This window comes from Apteryx mantelli, chromosome 3 (assembly GCF_036417845.1).
Source record: "Apteryx mantelli isolate bAptMan1 chromosome 3, bAptMan1.hap1, whole genome shotgun sequence".
In the NCBI taxonomy this organism is placed as follows: domain Eukaryota; kingdom Metazoa; phylum Chordata; class Aves; order Apterygiformes; family Apterygidae; genus Apteryx; species Apteryx mantelli.
In genome coordinates, this window is record NC_089980.1 from 79,406,775 (window position 1) to 79,423,676 (window position 16,902).

The following is a 16,902-nucleotide window of genomic DNA, read 5'->3' on the forward strand; positions in this document are numbered from 1 at the left end:
TTTTTGCTTTCCAACTTTTAACCTGTTGTTTGTCCCTGTGAAGCTCTTGCTTCTTATCCTACAGTAGCTTAATTTCCTTAGAAGCTTTTGGTGACAGACATGGTTACATCTGAAGTATTGCAAGTAAATAATACCCTGTAGACAAAGAAATGTATTTAAAAATGTATTTAACAAATTAAATGAAACTTGGGGAAAGACTTATTTTAATTTCTATCTTACTAGCTCATAACAAAATCAGAGTGCCTTGCATACACCATTCACCATTTAGAGCACATTAGCTCATAACAAATAATGCACATGAAAAACATTTCTTTTTCCCTGAGTTTAAACAAAACATTATTTGGTAACGCCATGCCATAATACCAGTCACAGAAACCTCACATTAAATTGGTATATGCCCCATAAGCTGGGTTGTGTTCATCCTGAACACTATACTTCGGTCTTTTCCAGTGAAAAAAATGACATTTTTCTGGTTCAGAGTTTTGTAACTGCCAGATTGGCGAGTGAGTAGTTCGGGCTTGTCCTTTGCATCACCACCAGCTGATTATATAATAGAAAACACATGGAGCAATTTTAGTTTATTATTTCTTCACTTGCCAGCATGACTTTGGTACAGCTAATAAAATAAGGAATATTTCTTTGTGTTCTTTATTATAATCTAAAATTTAAAAAACACTTCTTATGTAAAAAGAAAAACATATTATTCATGGGCTAAGCTGTCATATAGAAACTTGTCTTCCTGCTTCTGGTTTTAATAGAAGGGACAAGGGATGTATTAGTTTCATAATAACTTGATTACCTTATAGGCCAGGTTCTACCTCCAATTTGTGTAGTAGCTGCCCCTTAAATAGTTGTAGTGTTTATTTAGGCAGATGCAGTTAAGTTGTGGTGTCTTACATCAGTAGTCATGCCAAATCAAGCTCCCAATGAAAATCTGTTCCTGCGAACTGATAAAGGCTGTGAAAAAACCTGAAACACATGTCCCCTTTGGTCTCTGTGCTAGACAAACCTTGTTCAGTGTAAAAATGTGCTACTGTAAGGAGCATCCTACTGGGTCTTTTTCAATAGTGCCATAGCAAAAAAAATATGAGTGCTTCAGCTCCAGATAACTTTTATTGTTTAAATTGTATTTATATTGTATTTACTAAACCTTGAATTATTCAGTGTTAATGAGCTTTTACAGGACCTAGTTATAGCTCTCTTCCTATGACCCCAACAATCTGCGAACTCCCATGTTTTTCAGCAGATTACATTTCTATGAAATTTCCATGGCTAAAGGCACAGAAGCTCATGATCATTTCATTTTGCATTGTCATCATTTCCAAGCAATTGCGATTAACTCACCATGATATGCAGTTAAATTTTTTTGTAATTTTGCCCTCTGTAGGACAGAACATCAAAATGGTCCACACTGCTCAACCATAACCCAGACATCCCTACTGGTTGTGGCAATTCACCATTCAAAATATCAAAGACCTTGTGTTTCTACCGAAAAAATCAGGGTTGTAGTAGCTGGAAAGTCCCACATGATTTCAGATCTGTTTTAAATAACGTACAGTGGCTGCATTTGAATTTCTGAGATCCATGTTCAGAAGCTTCTCTTCACAGGCAATTGAGATAATTTTTATGCTTTTACTGCAATCTAAAATGATATATTGGCTTTGATACTTTGGGTGAAGGAGACTGTTATATCACTCTCATATCAAGCTCGCATTTTAGACAAATGCGTTTGGTCTTTCTCCATGGCTGGAAACATAAAATGTTGGATGTCCAGTGGGCCATACAGCCACAAAACCCTCGCTACTGACAGAGATAGAAAGTAGGTCTAGTTCTTTCACTGCAACAATTATGATCTGATGAAAGAATTATACAACTTTTCACATGAACTAAGACAGAATTACTTTTTAAAAGGAGCTTCAAAGATGTTATAGGAGCCTTCAAATCCTCCACAGACCACTGGCAATCCCCAGAGAGTCAGCTGTTATTCTTCTTTCCAGCTAAAAGAAACAAAACAGATGGGAGGAGATGAAGAACAAAAGCAGACAATGCAAGTGTTTTGTTTTTCAGAAAGGGAAAAACATTTATCACACTCAATACAGTACAAATGCATAAATACTTTCCTAGTATTACTTTTCTGTGTAAGCAACCGCTGTCATTGCCACAGGGGTATTATGTGATTGTGCATAGCAGAGGAGGCAGCCCACACAGTAATGAAGGGGAGGGGAGCTGGTACTGGATACCGACTCTTTTACAAAGAGCTTATCCACATTAATAAACTTTTTAACACCCCTCCCCAAGGAATTTGAAGAGAATTTTTAATATCTTTAATTTTTCCGATAGAACCCTAGTGACTTACTATGCCCAGTTTGGGGTAATAAAAATTTCATTTCCTTAAATTCTTTCGTGCCTAGTTTTCCTTCCTCCATACTGAGAAAAATGAAAATAAAAAAAAAATACTTTTATAGAAGCATTCTATCACTCTAACCATAAGAGCTGTAAAGACCAAACATCAAATAGCAAAAGCTATTTAGCAGTGGGGAAACCAGTCTAAACAAGTTAACAAAATCTTTTTGCAGTCACTGACAGAGTGATCAATGGTGAGGATGTGGCATATAAAACTATTTGTTAAAAAATGCAGCTTGCTGGGTTTCTGTGTGGGATAGCACGTAAGCTGCAAATACCAAGTGCAATATGTTGTCCTAGGCCATAGGGCACACTTCCCATGGGGACTTCTGGGTTCAGCTGTTAGCCACTCAGACTGGCATATTATAATGCTGGCAGTATCTAAGGCATAGCCCAAATATGAGTCTCCAGCATTCTTCATTTCACTGCAGTTGCACTTAGTAGCTACACAAAGCCACTGCAGTTCAAGCTGAAGAGAAAAATATACATCCTGCAGAGTATAGACACTAGTGTCTTCTGTCTCACATTTTCCAAAGCTACTCATGATTCTGAGTGACTCTGTTTCTAGAAGACTCACTCAAGACTGGAAAATCAAGCCCCTAAGTCCTCTAGGGTTAGAAACTCAGCAGTGGAGTTATTCCTGGGTCATCAGACTCTTCTGAACATCAGCTGAAGCATTTTTTTTTTCTCCAAGCTTCACAAAGTAAACTTCTGATTTGGTTTTATGAGAGCTGTGACTTTCAGAGGCCTATGAAACTTTGGAGGTCAAGGTTTTTAAGATTATGAATTTTGTTCTCATTTTGGAACAAAGGTGCAGGTTTTTCTGAAGTGAAATATACCTTCGGGACTACTGGAGGATGTCAGCCAAAGTTCTCTCTTGTCTGTCTCAGTGAGGAGCTGCTGCTGGACTTCTCAAAGTCTCTTGTTCTGGAGACCAGCTAGCTCACAGGTCTGCCCACTGTGTGAGGAAGCTTGGAACCACAGATCCTGGAGGCTTGGGATATCCAGGAGCACACCATAACTGTGTCTGCTCTAGCTGAGGAAACAGTGTCAAGAACTCTTCCTGGGCACTGAAACTTTATTGCTAACAAAATGGCAGAACAGTCCCTGGTATGGTTTTGGCCAGTGCCAGCTGCCATTCTACCAAACAGTTCCAGTGTATGGTCTGGAAACTGGCACACTCTATGTAACATTCCCAACAGGTAAACTGGATGTCACCATCCTGCTGTGGAGAGTAAGAGATCTTCACAATATGGACCCGGGTTCTTCCATGCCAGTTGGCTTTAACACCAGAGAATGGTCCCAAGAACACTTAATTTACCAGAACAGGTTTAGCCAGGGAAACCACTGTTCCTGCTCTGCTGGAATCTTGTCCATGGTTCAATTAGAGTTCCTCAAACCTGGGATGTTTTTGCAAAAGATTTCAGCTTCAATAAATCAGTATTTTCTCATTAAACTATTTCATCAGAAAATTTCCAAACCACTTCAGCCATTTGTATTTTCTTACCACAATCCAGGAAGAGTCTTGAGTCATTTAACCCAAAGAACTCCCATGTAGATGTGGCCATAGAAAGCAACCAGTGAAAGTGAGAGAGACAACATGCATTTTTTAACTGAATTCAGTTAATATCAAGCCACTCAATCTTGATATATATCTTTTCCTATTATAAATCTCTATCGTCTCCCGGTAATAGGCTGTGAGGAAACCACCTCCAGGCATACATAAACTGAAACAGATGGAACTTCTTAGGTCTTTTTTACTAGGAAGGGTTTCTAGAACTCGCATAATTCTTGTTGCTTTACTTTGACTCCTTTTAATATGTCACCCTCCTCTTGGAAACATTATTATAAAACCTGGGCACAATAGTCAGAATATAACTTAGCTAATACAGTTCACATAGATAATATAATTTCTTACTCAGTTGCAATGCCTTCCAGTCAACACATATAGACATAATACCCGTGCAATTATAATGGGAACTTCTGATCAGCTGGTTATTTAAGCTTTTTTTTTTTTTCTTCTCATCCATTTTATGGGATGTTCTTTATCACGAATAAAGCCTTCTGTTCAGTTACATAAACAAGGCTTGTGTTTAAATGAGCTGACTTTCAACAAGAGATGAAGGTTTACTCTACTATTCAGAGCACCTCTAATTTTTGCGCTGTATGCTAATATCACCAGAACCAACTCATTAGAGTCTTACCTGAAGTAGGATGGTATCTGCTAAAGACATTTTTATAGCAATGGTTACCAGTCTTATTAGCAGCACTATTTATAGCATATGCACCAGATATTATAGTATTCAGCCCAATGACCAATATTCAATTACTTCACACCTTTAGAAGAAACAGCAGCTTATAAATTTTGTTCGTGGTAGCATGGCCTTGCTCAATTCAGTCATTGCATTTCTCCTTAAAAGGAAACTAGACCAAATTAACACATAGATTTTGAACACTTTGAGAAGAGGGCACTTCAGGTGGATTCTGAAGGAATACATGAACTTACTCGTGTTAATGGATCAGATATTTCACCTTTAGTCTGGAGGATTCTGAACCTGTAGCTGCAGCAGACAATTTCTTCATTTATCTCCCTAACTTAACAAAACAAAAAAGATCAAAAGGCATGTGGACTCCCATTGCAAATCTCCTATAAGCTTTCATTAGGTACTTTTGTTTTTCCTCACAGACATCTAACTGAGAGCAGACTCGGTCATCTTGGATAGAATAAGGCTGTTTGGAAGAAGCAAAAGTTTGAAAGCAAAACTTCTGGCCACAGCTATAAAGGGTAACTCCTTCCTTCAGGCAGGAAAACTTCTACAGCTGCTCCCATCCTCTGTTTACCATTGCCAGCTCAGATTCAGTCTCTTCTCAAGTTTAACTTCATTCTAACTAAATTAACTTCAGTTTAACTCTAACTGTTCCTTCAAGAGAGGCATGCTCCAATCATAGTGATTTTACAATGTTTTTTCCCTCCCACACCTCTCCCCAAACTGTTTTTCTGACACCTACACCTGAGGGTTGCTTTTGTCCATAGTACCCCTCTATAGAGTGGGTTACAGAAACACTCTGAAGCCTGTCTATTCAATAATAATTAACCACTTGCTCCTGGCAGCCTGGATTTCCTGGCACAAAACACCCTGTCAATACTGAATGTGCCATTATTGACTGCAGTCTTCAAAGGTTTAATATCATAGACAGTCACAAAACAAGCACGTTGTTGCCATACAGTAGTTATTAAAGTTTCCACTGCTATAACATTTTTAGCCCACCAGGTACCTGCCACTGAGACTCCACAATTTCCCATCCACAGTGCAAGTGTAGTTTTCATCTTTCTTGCTTTGGTTTTTGGCATTAGCCCATATGAAACTGAAATCTACTTAGTGACATGTTAAGCCTGACTAGAGCACAAAGAACCTGATTCTCTGGACAACTCATAATTTACTATTTTGACATTTGTGATTACAGTGGGGGTGTGTGGGCAATTCTTTAGCGTTCACTGTCATGGAAGAGCTGTGCAATCCTAAACATTTTCTGGAAAACCCAAAAGCTTAATTGAGGCAGAAGCTCTCTTTCTTCCTGTGCACACATGTTCACTATGTACATAAGTGACAGTGCAGTTCCTGAAACTACTTTGCTGCTTTTCAGTACTTCTGAGGAGTGTTTTAGGCTATTGTTAAAACCAACCCTTTCTATATATGGGCTTCAAAAACATGGCTGAATATTGGTACTCAAATGATTCATCATTCTTTATATTCCACAACCATGAAATGTATTGCATACATTAGGAGAGGATCTCTGCCCTGAGGAGCTTATAGCCTTCATATGTCAGGCCAAGTTCCACCTTCAAAGGGAAAGTCAAGGTGCAGAGCAGCTAAATGACTTGCTACAACCCCCCATGAAGAATGTCTCAAAGATGAGAAACATCTTTCCTTAAACTAGGGTCTTCACCAACTGAGTCACTCAACTGCATGAGGTGGATTCAACAACTGCTGGATGTTTGACCTAGCTCAAGTGTTTATTCAGGGTCTGGTCATACCTGAACTTCTCTAGAAACCAAGGTTGCTGAAGTCTTTCTTAATTACAGATGACAGATTTTCTACCATGTGGCAGGGTATTTGGATGGTGCTTAATCCTAAAATTAAAACTCATTTTATGTTGAAATTTACAGATTAGAAAATTTTCCTGTAATATCACTTGCAATGATATTTTTAGATCATCAAAAGCTCTAGGAAGAAGACAGTAAAAAATATTAGAAGGGTGTTTTTGCTTATATTTTTCTTTCTTTTTTTTTTCTTTTTTCCTTTCCACCAGCAGGGACGGAGTAATCTCTGCATACAGAAGAAGTATACAGAGAGAGAGATATAAAGCTCCAGCATAGCTTAAATGGAATTGGACATAATAGAAGCCTAACGGAAATCTTGGGGAAGTGCTGAAAGGAGTGTTGGTGCTGTGAGGAAGGAGATTGTCTCTGAGTTCTTTGCCCTGCCCTCTGTTCAGAGAAGCAGGGCTTTCTACGTTTCAATGTGTAAATAAGCAGATCTACACTAAAATCATTGATTCATAGCATCTTTTTCTTCTCTAACTCTATGACTCTACAAGATTTAGAGCTCTTTGACTGCTAGTTGAGACAAAAGGATATTATATAGAGCTCCCGTGTCAACCTTATAGCTTTATAACTAACCCTCTTGTCATGACCACAGCATCACTCACAGTCAAAGAGAAAGCATGATTTGTGATTAGAATTGCAGAAGCCATCATTTAATCTTCCCTGTTTCCGCCCTTCATCATGGTACCTAAAGGCCTGCTGTACAAATAATTTCCTTTGCCGGACCATCTTTGGGCTATAATATATCACACAGTTTGAAGTACAACAACTTAATTCTTTCAGGCATTCCTCATCCTATTCATGTGGTTTGTTTTAGGTGGGTTCAGCTGCACCGACTGTCCGCCAGGCTGGAATGCAAACAAGCAGGGCTCAGCAGGCGAGGTGGAGGAAGGTGAAGAAGCAACTCCAGAGGTTGTGCTGGGTAATGTGGAACAGTCCTGATATGATTTTAATTAGAGCACATGCCGAAGGATCATTTACTCACAAAAAGTATTCAAGGACTTGTTGGATAGAAAGCTCTGTTTAGAGGAAACTTCTCTGCCCTAGGTGGCTTCAAGATGTCACTGCAATAGCTAGACTTAAAGATGCATGGCTTGTTCCAGATCCAGTGCTTCAGAGTCCTGGCATAACAGACACTTTTTACTCCACTCCTGTCAATAATCAACACAGAGTCTACTGCAGAGAAGGACTTGGAGGATATGTGGGCAGGAGAGATTAAATAAAATGGAATCAGAGCAGCTCGGTTTCAAATTCAGTCTCTCCCTTTTGCTAGCTCTTGATGCCACAGCTTTCTTTGGACTTCAGACCTTCTGAAAGCAAGTTTCTTCTGTAAATGAGGTTAACACTGCTTAATTCAGAAGTGCATTGAGGAAAGAGCTGAGGAGTTGATATGTAAAATAACCCTTCATAAGGCTGGCGGACATTATTGCTAAGCCACTCTCCATCATCTTTGAAAGGTCATGGAGAACAGGAGAGGTGCCCGAGGACTGGAAGAAAGCCAATGTCACCCCAGTCTTTAAAAAGGGCAAGAAGGAGGACCCAGGGAACTACAGGCCAGTCAGCCTCACCTCCATCCCTGGAAAGGTGATGGAGCAGCTCATCCTGGAAGCCATCTCCATGCACGTGGAGGAAAAGAAGGTGATCAGGAGTAGTCAGCATGGCTTCACCAAGGGGAAATCATGCCTAACCAATCTGATAGCCTTCTATGATGGAATGACTGGCTGGGTAGATGAGGGGAGAGCAGTGGATGTTGTCTACCTAGACTTCAGCAAGGCTTTTGACACTGTCTCCCATAGCATCCTCATAGACAAGCTCAGGAAGTGTGGGTTAGATGAGTGGACAGTGAGGTGGATTGAGAACTGGCTGAATGGCAGAGCTCAGAGAGTTGTGCTCAGTGGCACAGAGTCTAGTTGGAGGCCTGTAGCTAGCGGTGTCCCCCAGGGGTCAGTCCTGGGTCCAGTCTTGTTCAACTTCTTCATCAATGACCTGGATGAAGGCACAGAGTGCACCCTCAGCAAGTTTGCTGATGATACAAAACTGGGAGGAGTGGCCGATACGCCAGAGGGCTGTGCTGCCATTCAAAGAGACTTGGACAGGCTGGAGAGGTGGGCAGAGAGGAACCTCATGAAATTCAACAAAGGGAAGTGCAGGGTCCTGCACCTGGGGAGGAATAACCCCATGCAGCAGTACAGGTTGGGGGTTGACCTGCTGGAAAGCAGCTCTGCTGAGAAGGACCTGGGAGTGCTGGTGGACACCAAGTTAAGTATGAGGCAGCAATGTGCCCTTGTGGCCAAGAAGGCCAATGGTATCCTGGGCTGCATCAGAAAGAGTGTTGCCAGCAGGTCGAGGGAGGTGATTCTCCCCCTCTACTCAGCCCTGGTGAGGCCACATCTAGAGTACTGCGTCCAGTTCTGGGCTCCCCAGTACAAGAGGGATGTGGCACTACTGGAGCAAGTCCAGCGAAGGGCCACAAAGATGATTAGGGGACTGGAGCATCTCTCTTATGAGGAAAGACTGAGAGAGCTGGGCCTGTTTAGCCTGGAGAAGAGAAGGCTGAGAGGAGATCTTATCAATGTGTACAAGTATCTGAAGGGAGGGTGTCGAGAGGATGGGGCCAGACTCTTTTCAGTGGTGACGAGCGACAGGACGCGAGGCAATGGGCACAAACTGAAACACAGACACTTCCATCTTAACATGAGGAAAAACTTTTTCACTGTGAGGGTGACAGAGCACTGGAACAGGTTGCCCCGAGAGGTGGTGGAGTCTCCTTCTCTGGAGATATTCAAAATGCGCCTGGATGCAATCCTGTGCAATGTGCTCTAGGTGACCCTGCTTGAGCAGGGGGGTTGGACTAGATGATCTCCAGAGGTCCCTTCCAACCTCAGTGATTCTGTGATTCTGTGATTCTGTGAATTCAAGTTTCCTACCTCTCTGCATAAACTATTAGTATTTATTTCGTACATGGAAGCCCAAGTCAAAAGTTATCCCATTACATCTGGCATAGCAGAAACATGTAGTAAGAGGCAATCCTTTCTCTGAAGAGCTTACAGAGATGGGAAAAGTGATTAGCAGGGTCCTGTTACAGATAAACTAATTCAGGATCAAGTGACTTGACCAAGATCACACAAGAATCCTGTGGCAGTTCCAAGAACGGAGACTATTTCTCCTCCACCCCACCCTCAGCATCATAACCGCAAAATTATTTTAATTCTTTAAGACAACAGCAGCTCATATGAACTTAGTGAGAGTGAGCTGTGTAAAGGGAACCATCCTATTATATAGTCAGGGTTTAGAAAATGATGACTCTGAAAATAGCAGGCCAGGCAAAAGCTATACTCCTCAAACCCTAACCAACTCTGTATCTCTGAAACATTTCCAAATAAGTTATTCTTTTCCATTTCCCACAAATGCAAGTCTAGATTACTGGGAGATGAAGTACATCTGGTGGAACAGGTCTTTATTTACAAACAGATGCTCTAGACAGAGGAATAACTCGGAGGAATAACAGTGAATACAAAGGACTTGTGGAATAGATACTATCTTTCATCCAAGCTGTTTAAAAGATTCCTTGGAGGTAGGGTCTTTAAAATAATTATTTTAACAAAATATTCTAATTAATTAGGGTTATGACTTCTGCAAAGCCAAAGTCAGAGAATTTTAAAAACAGAGAACACTGATGATACATGACCCTGTGTCTGGGACCCTCACATAACCATGTAAACAAAAAGCAGCTCTTTGGAGTTCACTGAGGTCACGTTGCAGTGAAACTCATGAGAGGAGGATACGTACCTGCTACTGCTCTGTACATAGCAGACAGTGGCATTCAAAAATCTGTGAAACATAGAATACAGCCATCAGATATTCCATTGTTAAAAGATACATGTCAATGATGAAATGTATTCTCCGGCTCTGGTCTAAGTGTTACAGCACTGCTCTTTGGGAAAAGAAAAGAAAAGAAAAGAAAAGAAAAGAAAAGAAAAGAAAAGAAAAGAAAAGAAAAGAAAAGAAAAGAGAAAAAAAAGGAAAGAAAAGGAACTGGAAGAAACTGAAAAAGTGACACATGCCAGTTGCCTCACTGAATGTTATTTTAATACTAATGTGGAAATTTTGCTTTGTGCACAAACACTTTTCTTTAGGATGAATAAAAAAATTCTTGAAGAATTCTGTATCTATTTCACTGGTGATGACAAGTATGTTAATTACTTGCAGATAACATCTGTTCTAGTGAAATCAAGATGCAGGCTCTCACTGGACTGCTAGTGCTACACTTTACGCTTTGTCTAGGAGATCTACTGCTCTTTGCTGAAGTCTGAAGGGAGTTGAAGTGCCTCTGAATTTTTTGAGAATCTTCCAGTAACTGAAACCAAATCTGCCAGGAGTCCTGGGTCATCACAATGTCTCTCTTTGAGCACGGGACTTACCTTTGAAGCTCAGAGACTTTCACTGACCATGACGCCGAAGTGTGCTCTGGCTGAAACAAGTTCATGGTGATCTGCCAACAGCCCTGCATGAGAGAGCCTCTGATTTCTTTCTGTTTACAGTAGAGGGTGAAGGGCCTCTCCCACTAGAAAAGCGTGAGCCTGGTAAATATAATGTCAGCTCTAAGGAGCCCTTATCCTCCACAGACCACATTTACAGTTTTACAGTGTGCGCATGCCGACCCTGCCATCATCTTACTTACCAGATGTGCTTATTGAGTCTGTCAATCATGATGCTTAAGACACTGCTCCAGACTGTTATCCTTCCCTTCTTCCTGCTGTGCATTTGCATATGTATTATTTAGAAAACTTGTAGCTTCCCTAAAATACTTGAATCTAATTAGCTCTCCAACACGAGAAAAAATTCCTGGCAATCTGTTATTGCAATAGCATTTATGAGAGCGTAAGGAACAAAGAGCTCCCACTCATCCTTAAGAGCAGACCATTATTAAAATCCTAAAGACACAATGAATGGCAAGTAGAGATCAATATGCAATCGCACACTTAATGGAGCTCATTCTATGCCAGCCGGGTTCCCACCAGGAATAAAGTTCAACCATATACTATGGGATGTTGCCAAGAGCTATGCTGCTTGGAAAAAAACATTTCTTTATTTTTATTGAATTGTTTTCCAAGCTCTTATCTTATGTAGGGATAATCAATTGTACAAATACAGGATGGAGAAAAACTGCAAAGCAGCTGAGTTGCAGAACAGGAGCTTATAGTGGATCATACATAATATCTGTATCTATTTATGGAGATAAATCTATATCTGATCTATCATGGGTCATGATGTGAACACGAGTTAATGGTGTCACTGTATTGAGGCAAAGCAAAACTCTGTACTGGATTGTATAAAGAAGGCTGCTGCCTTGAAAGCATATGCAGTGGTCTGTCTGCTTTGCCCAATGCCAGCGAGGCTGCAGTTGAAGTAAAGGCATTCAATTTGGGGAGCCTAACGAAAGAAGGTTGTGAATTGATTAGAGTCCAGAAAACTGCAGCAGGAATAAGCAAAGAATTTTAAATATACAGAAATATGGAAGGAATTGGGTTTTTTTACTCCAGAGGAAAAACTACTAAAGGAGACATAATAATGGTATTCAAACACATGTGGGACAATTATGAAGGGAAAGGTGATACACAGATCTCCATGTCCGGTAAGGATAAGACAAGAGGTTGCAAGCTAAACTCACAGTAAGAGTGATTTTGGTCAGAAATCAGAGAAACCTTTCCAATAGGAACTACTGTGAAGCCCTGGAACAAATTGATGTGAAAGACTGTGAAATCTTTATCACTGCCTGTTCTTAAAAAGAGATTGAACATGTTCTCTCTGGCAATGTAGCTGCTCCTGCACTGGGTAAAGGAATGTTTTAAAAGACTTTCCAAAGATATTTGCAGACTTTTTTAATATAGCCTGACAAAACAAGAACCACTCAACGGAAATTGTCTTTCTTTTTTCTAATGTAGCCTTAAAAATTCTAGATGGTGTCAGTCTCAAGAGATGCTGAGTGGCAGGGACCCCTCATTAGATCACTGCAGAAACGGCTACATCATTGCTCTTCGTGACCTTCAGTCACCCAAAGTTTGAGGTGGTTTTGAGTACACCTTTTCCTCAGAATGGGAACACCAAAAGGATTTTTAAACTCTAAAACTACATTTTATTTGACTAGATATTTAAACAAAGTCACTTTTGGAACAGAGAAAATTTAAATCTGCTGTAAGCAACAAAATAAAAGCAGAAAAGTTTGCAAATAACTCTCTCCACTTCCCCTGCCTCCTGTGCCTATGCAGGGGGGAATCCTTTCCCCTAGTCTTCTCGCAGTTCAGGAATGTTTAGTGGCTTCCTGGGATGCAATAAATTACACACATTCCCACAGTGCCCCTAGATAAAGTCAGTCTCCTTCCCTCATTGCTGGGGCCAGGCTGTGGGTCTGTCCGCTGCTCTCTCAAGGCCCGTTGCGGCCCTGGCTGCTGTCGTGGGCCTCCCGCCACCCCCGCGCTCCTTGTCCCGTGCAGGAACGCAATTCCTCACAAACAGTGGGAAAAGGAGAGAGGTCCCAGCCATCACAGTAAGATCAGACTCCTGGTATCACATGAACCCTCAGAAAAGGTTTTCTGAGATATTTTACCCCTCACTTTGTTTTCCCACCATTTTCCTCTTTTGTGTTTCCTCCTAAGGGAAAGTGAAGAGGTTCCCTGTGCTGCTCTTTGCCAGAAGGGACAGAGCTAATACCTCACAATAATCCAAAATTTGCCATATATTTCATAGTAGGGATTGTGGAGAGGTGGGACAACATCTGGATAAGTATTTCGGTCCACTGAGAAGCTTTGTATTAAGGATTTAAGTCAGGTGGCGTAGCATATCCATACTTGTGGAAATGCTCCATTTTTGTTCTGCAAACACTGTTCAAAGGCCTGCTTATGGACAAATGAAGACCTCAGGTCTCAACAGTTAAGAGACTCTGAGATACATTTGGTAATGGAAAAAAATAATTTAAAAAAAGTCTTGAAGGTCAATAAATTAATCAGAGAGAGATTTCAGAGGAGCTGGATGTGCAATGATGAGGTTTGCCAGTGCAGACCACTCAATTCAAGAAAACTGTGGTTATTTCAGAAAAGGGGAGTGTCAATCACTTTTTGCTCTAGAATGCAGCTCCGAAATTTCTTAGCTGGTTTTGGTACAGGAGATATTTTGCTGCAATAACACTGTAATTACTTAATAGCATAAAAACTTCCAGTCTTTACACAGAAGAATGAAGAGCTTCATTTTATTTCATTTATTTTACTGCACTTTCCTAAAATTAATGCCTAAAATTAGGCTTTTCAGTTCATAGAAGAGAATCTACTTGATTTTGCAGAAGGGTGTAGCACACAACAACCTCTTACAGAGGGCATTCAGCATCTGTTGGATGCAGAACACTTATTTACCTAAAATTCCGTCTAGTTAGAGCCTAACTTCTGGCCAATTAGAGCATCCCCTTCCAAGAATCGTGTACAGGCTGTCATAGGTTCCTTGTTTACCACAAATGTCTTTGTTGTCTGCTCTGTGTGTTTTTTTCGGCTATCTTGGCAGGATGAATACAGCTAGGCACAATCAGATTTTGAAACCACTTTCTCCAGTAGTGGGTTTCAATTTCTGCAGTTCCAACCAAAAGTTTGTTCTTTAGGTTACAAAAAATAAACTGATTTCTGTTAAAGCTTTTAGAACACTGACTCCCTCCCTCTCTGCTTCCCTCCAATACTTTTAAAAATAGGAAAAGTTCTACAGCCTGATAGATTTGCCTATATACAGAAGGCTACTGCTGATCTATTCCCCAGGACTGGAAAAGTGGGACTACAAAAGGCATTTATATTTTTCTGTAGTTAACTATGCAATCTCCCTAATTCTTTTCTATATTGAATGTTTACATTATTTTGAAACAGAGGAGCACGTGATTATATAATTAACATCTGTGTTATTTTAAACTGCTACTGACATGCACATTCTTTGATGCTGGTGTAGCCATTACTAATGTCAAAGGCAAGAGAGAAGAATGACCATTGTGTTACACACAGACAATAAAAGGAAATATATTTGGTAAAGTTATACTGAAAAACAACATCCTGTTTTCCATCAAAAATTTGAGAATCCCAAAATCTTTCAGTCACTTTCAATTATGTAGCAACCTTCCAGTTGCTTCTTTGCCATGCTCTTACAAGATCTGCAAAACTGCTTTCTTTTTGGTTCTGTTTGTTTTAGAGTTTGGTTTCTTCAGTAACTTTACCATATACAACTTATTGAATACCATGACGCCAGTGTCTTAATTTGGAAATAACAAAGCCAATATTTAATTCTACAAGATAGTCAACATTTCTGCTCTGAGATACTTGTTGTTACAGGTAGAAATAAATTAGAAATAAATATTAGGAAAAATGCAATAGAATCCCTAGCTGGGGAGTCCTTTTTTGAGAGAAGATCCACAATATAGGCTACAATTAGATTAATTTGTCTAATGAGTCATCAGACACAATTCATTCATGAGGCTGCCTTGCTCTGACACTTTAGCCAAAAAAAAAGCTTCAAAAGATTTTTCAGCAATCTTTTTACCAATGTTATCTGTTCATGCCTACTAGAACTCAAAACTAAAGAGTTAGGGGCAAATTACACTTGTTAAAATAGCCAGGAAAGTTAATGCCAAAACCAGAAAGGGAGGATGAAAGGGAGGGAAGGAGGGAAATAAAAGAAATAAAGAACATGCTTTTGGGTAAAACTCTTGCACACTTAGGTTCATGAGCTGAGCCTTGTGGTATCTGTTCAGAAGACTGAAAGCAAGACATCCCTAACAGACTTGCCTAAAAGGTCACTTGCTTATTTGTCAGGTGTGGAGTCAGAAACCTAGAAGGATTGGTGGGAAATATAAACATATCAAAGTTACAGAACCTTCCCAGGGTACCCTCTCTACCTTTCTGAAAGAGGGTGAAAGCACTTTTGTTTTAAAGTCACAAGATTTAAGAGTTTACACCTTGAAGAACCCTGTAAAAGGTAATGAATGCACTAGAATTGTATTGCGCCTTACTTAACTACCTGACAAATGCCTCTTATATAAGCAAGACTGTATGTTTTCATTGTCAGTTGTTCACTGATAAACTGTTTTACAGATTGCAATGAAACAGTTTGGCAAACATTTTCCCCAAGCCACACAAAAAAAAGAAAAATGCACTATTCCCAGCTGCTTTATGCCTTCAACCTTTCCCTCTTGCCAAAAAGCCACTTGCTTCAGGAGGAAAGAAGCAAGTTTTATTTTAGATGCACCAAAAAGTTAGAGAAAAAGATTAAAAGAAATTGAAGGGTACTGTGGAGCAGAGGAAGAGAAAGTGGAGCCACCTGAAAAGAAAAAGACTGAAAAATACAGACTGGAAGAGAAAGGGAAAATTGTTTCCTATAGCTGTTGTCAGGAGAAGGAAAGCTGGCCTTCTAACCATATCTCAGATATTTTCCAGTTGGTATTCCACTGTCCTCCATGAGAAGATCTTCAGGACTTACATATGAAGGAGATTTGGTGTTTCTTTAAACAGAGTTGCAGAATCTATCCTGTTATAAGTATCCATCATCAGGATGGAATATGCATATGGAAAGGTTCCTGACTTTACTGAAAAAGTAGCCCACTCAGGAAAGATTTGGGGAGTAAGTAGTGAGCTAAAAAAAAAAAAAAATTGGCAAAGCAAAGTGATACAGCAGAAGCTGAATCTTGGAACTCAGAAAGTACAAGAGCAAAACAAGAATTGTCAAAGTTAAAATTTTTAGCAAAGCTCCTCAGTGAAAGTATTGGGGATGGCTTTAAATAGTATTTGAATTTATAACCTTTCCATAAAAAAGTCAGTGTGGCAATGGAACTTGCTAACGAAAAATAGGAGGCAACATCTTGTCACAAGCTGGTCATAATTTGTAACAGAAGAATTAGACAATTTGAGATTAGAGGTGGAGGTTTTCAGCATCTTCAAGAAAGAGAAGAGTTTTTTTTATTTCCTGCAAAGTTTTTAGCATTGCAATGTGGTGATGCGACACCATATGGCATAGAAGCTTCAGTTGCTTAAATGATGCCTTTTGCAGAAGAAAAAAAAGAAAAAAAAAAAAGCAATAGAATTGCTTTCCAGCTCTCTAAACTGCGTCCTATGAGAAAATTAGTATTAAGACCATGCTTAGATTAAAAAAAAAAAAATCCAGAACTTAGTTCACAAAGCCTACATTTGGAAAGCAAGTTTCTTACAAGTAAGATCACAGTTCTCTCTCTCTAGCATTAGTATTTTGTATAAATGCCTATCTCTGGGAGTTGCTGAACTACCAGAATGACAAACTGAAAGCATCTAAATAAAGCATAACAGTAAATGATGTCAGTGCAACACTATTTCAGCCACAGACTTAGCATCTGGATAGTT

The 16,902-nt window shown here is 39.9% G+C and overlaps 1 protein-coding gene across 1 annotated transcript in view; it reads right to left on the minus strand.

The window, feature by feature from the left end:
- Window positions 1-434: 434 nt before the first annotated feature.
- The window catches only part of CENPW (centromere protein W), a 139,337-nt gene continuing 122,869 nt past the window's right edge, over window positions 435-16,902 (minus strand). Inside the window, exon 4 of the mRNA XM_067293758.1 lies at window positions 435-1,997. Coding sequence (XP_067149859.1) covers window positions 1,975-1,997 — 23 coding nt within the window. The 3' untranslated portion in view covers window positions 435-1,974. The remainder of the gene's footprint in view (window positions 1,998-16,902) is intronic.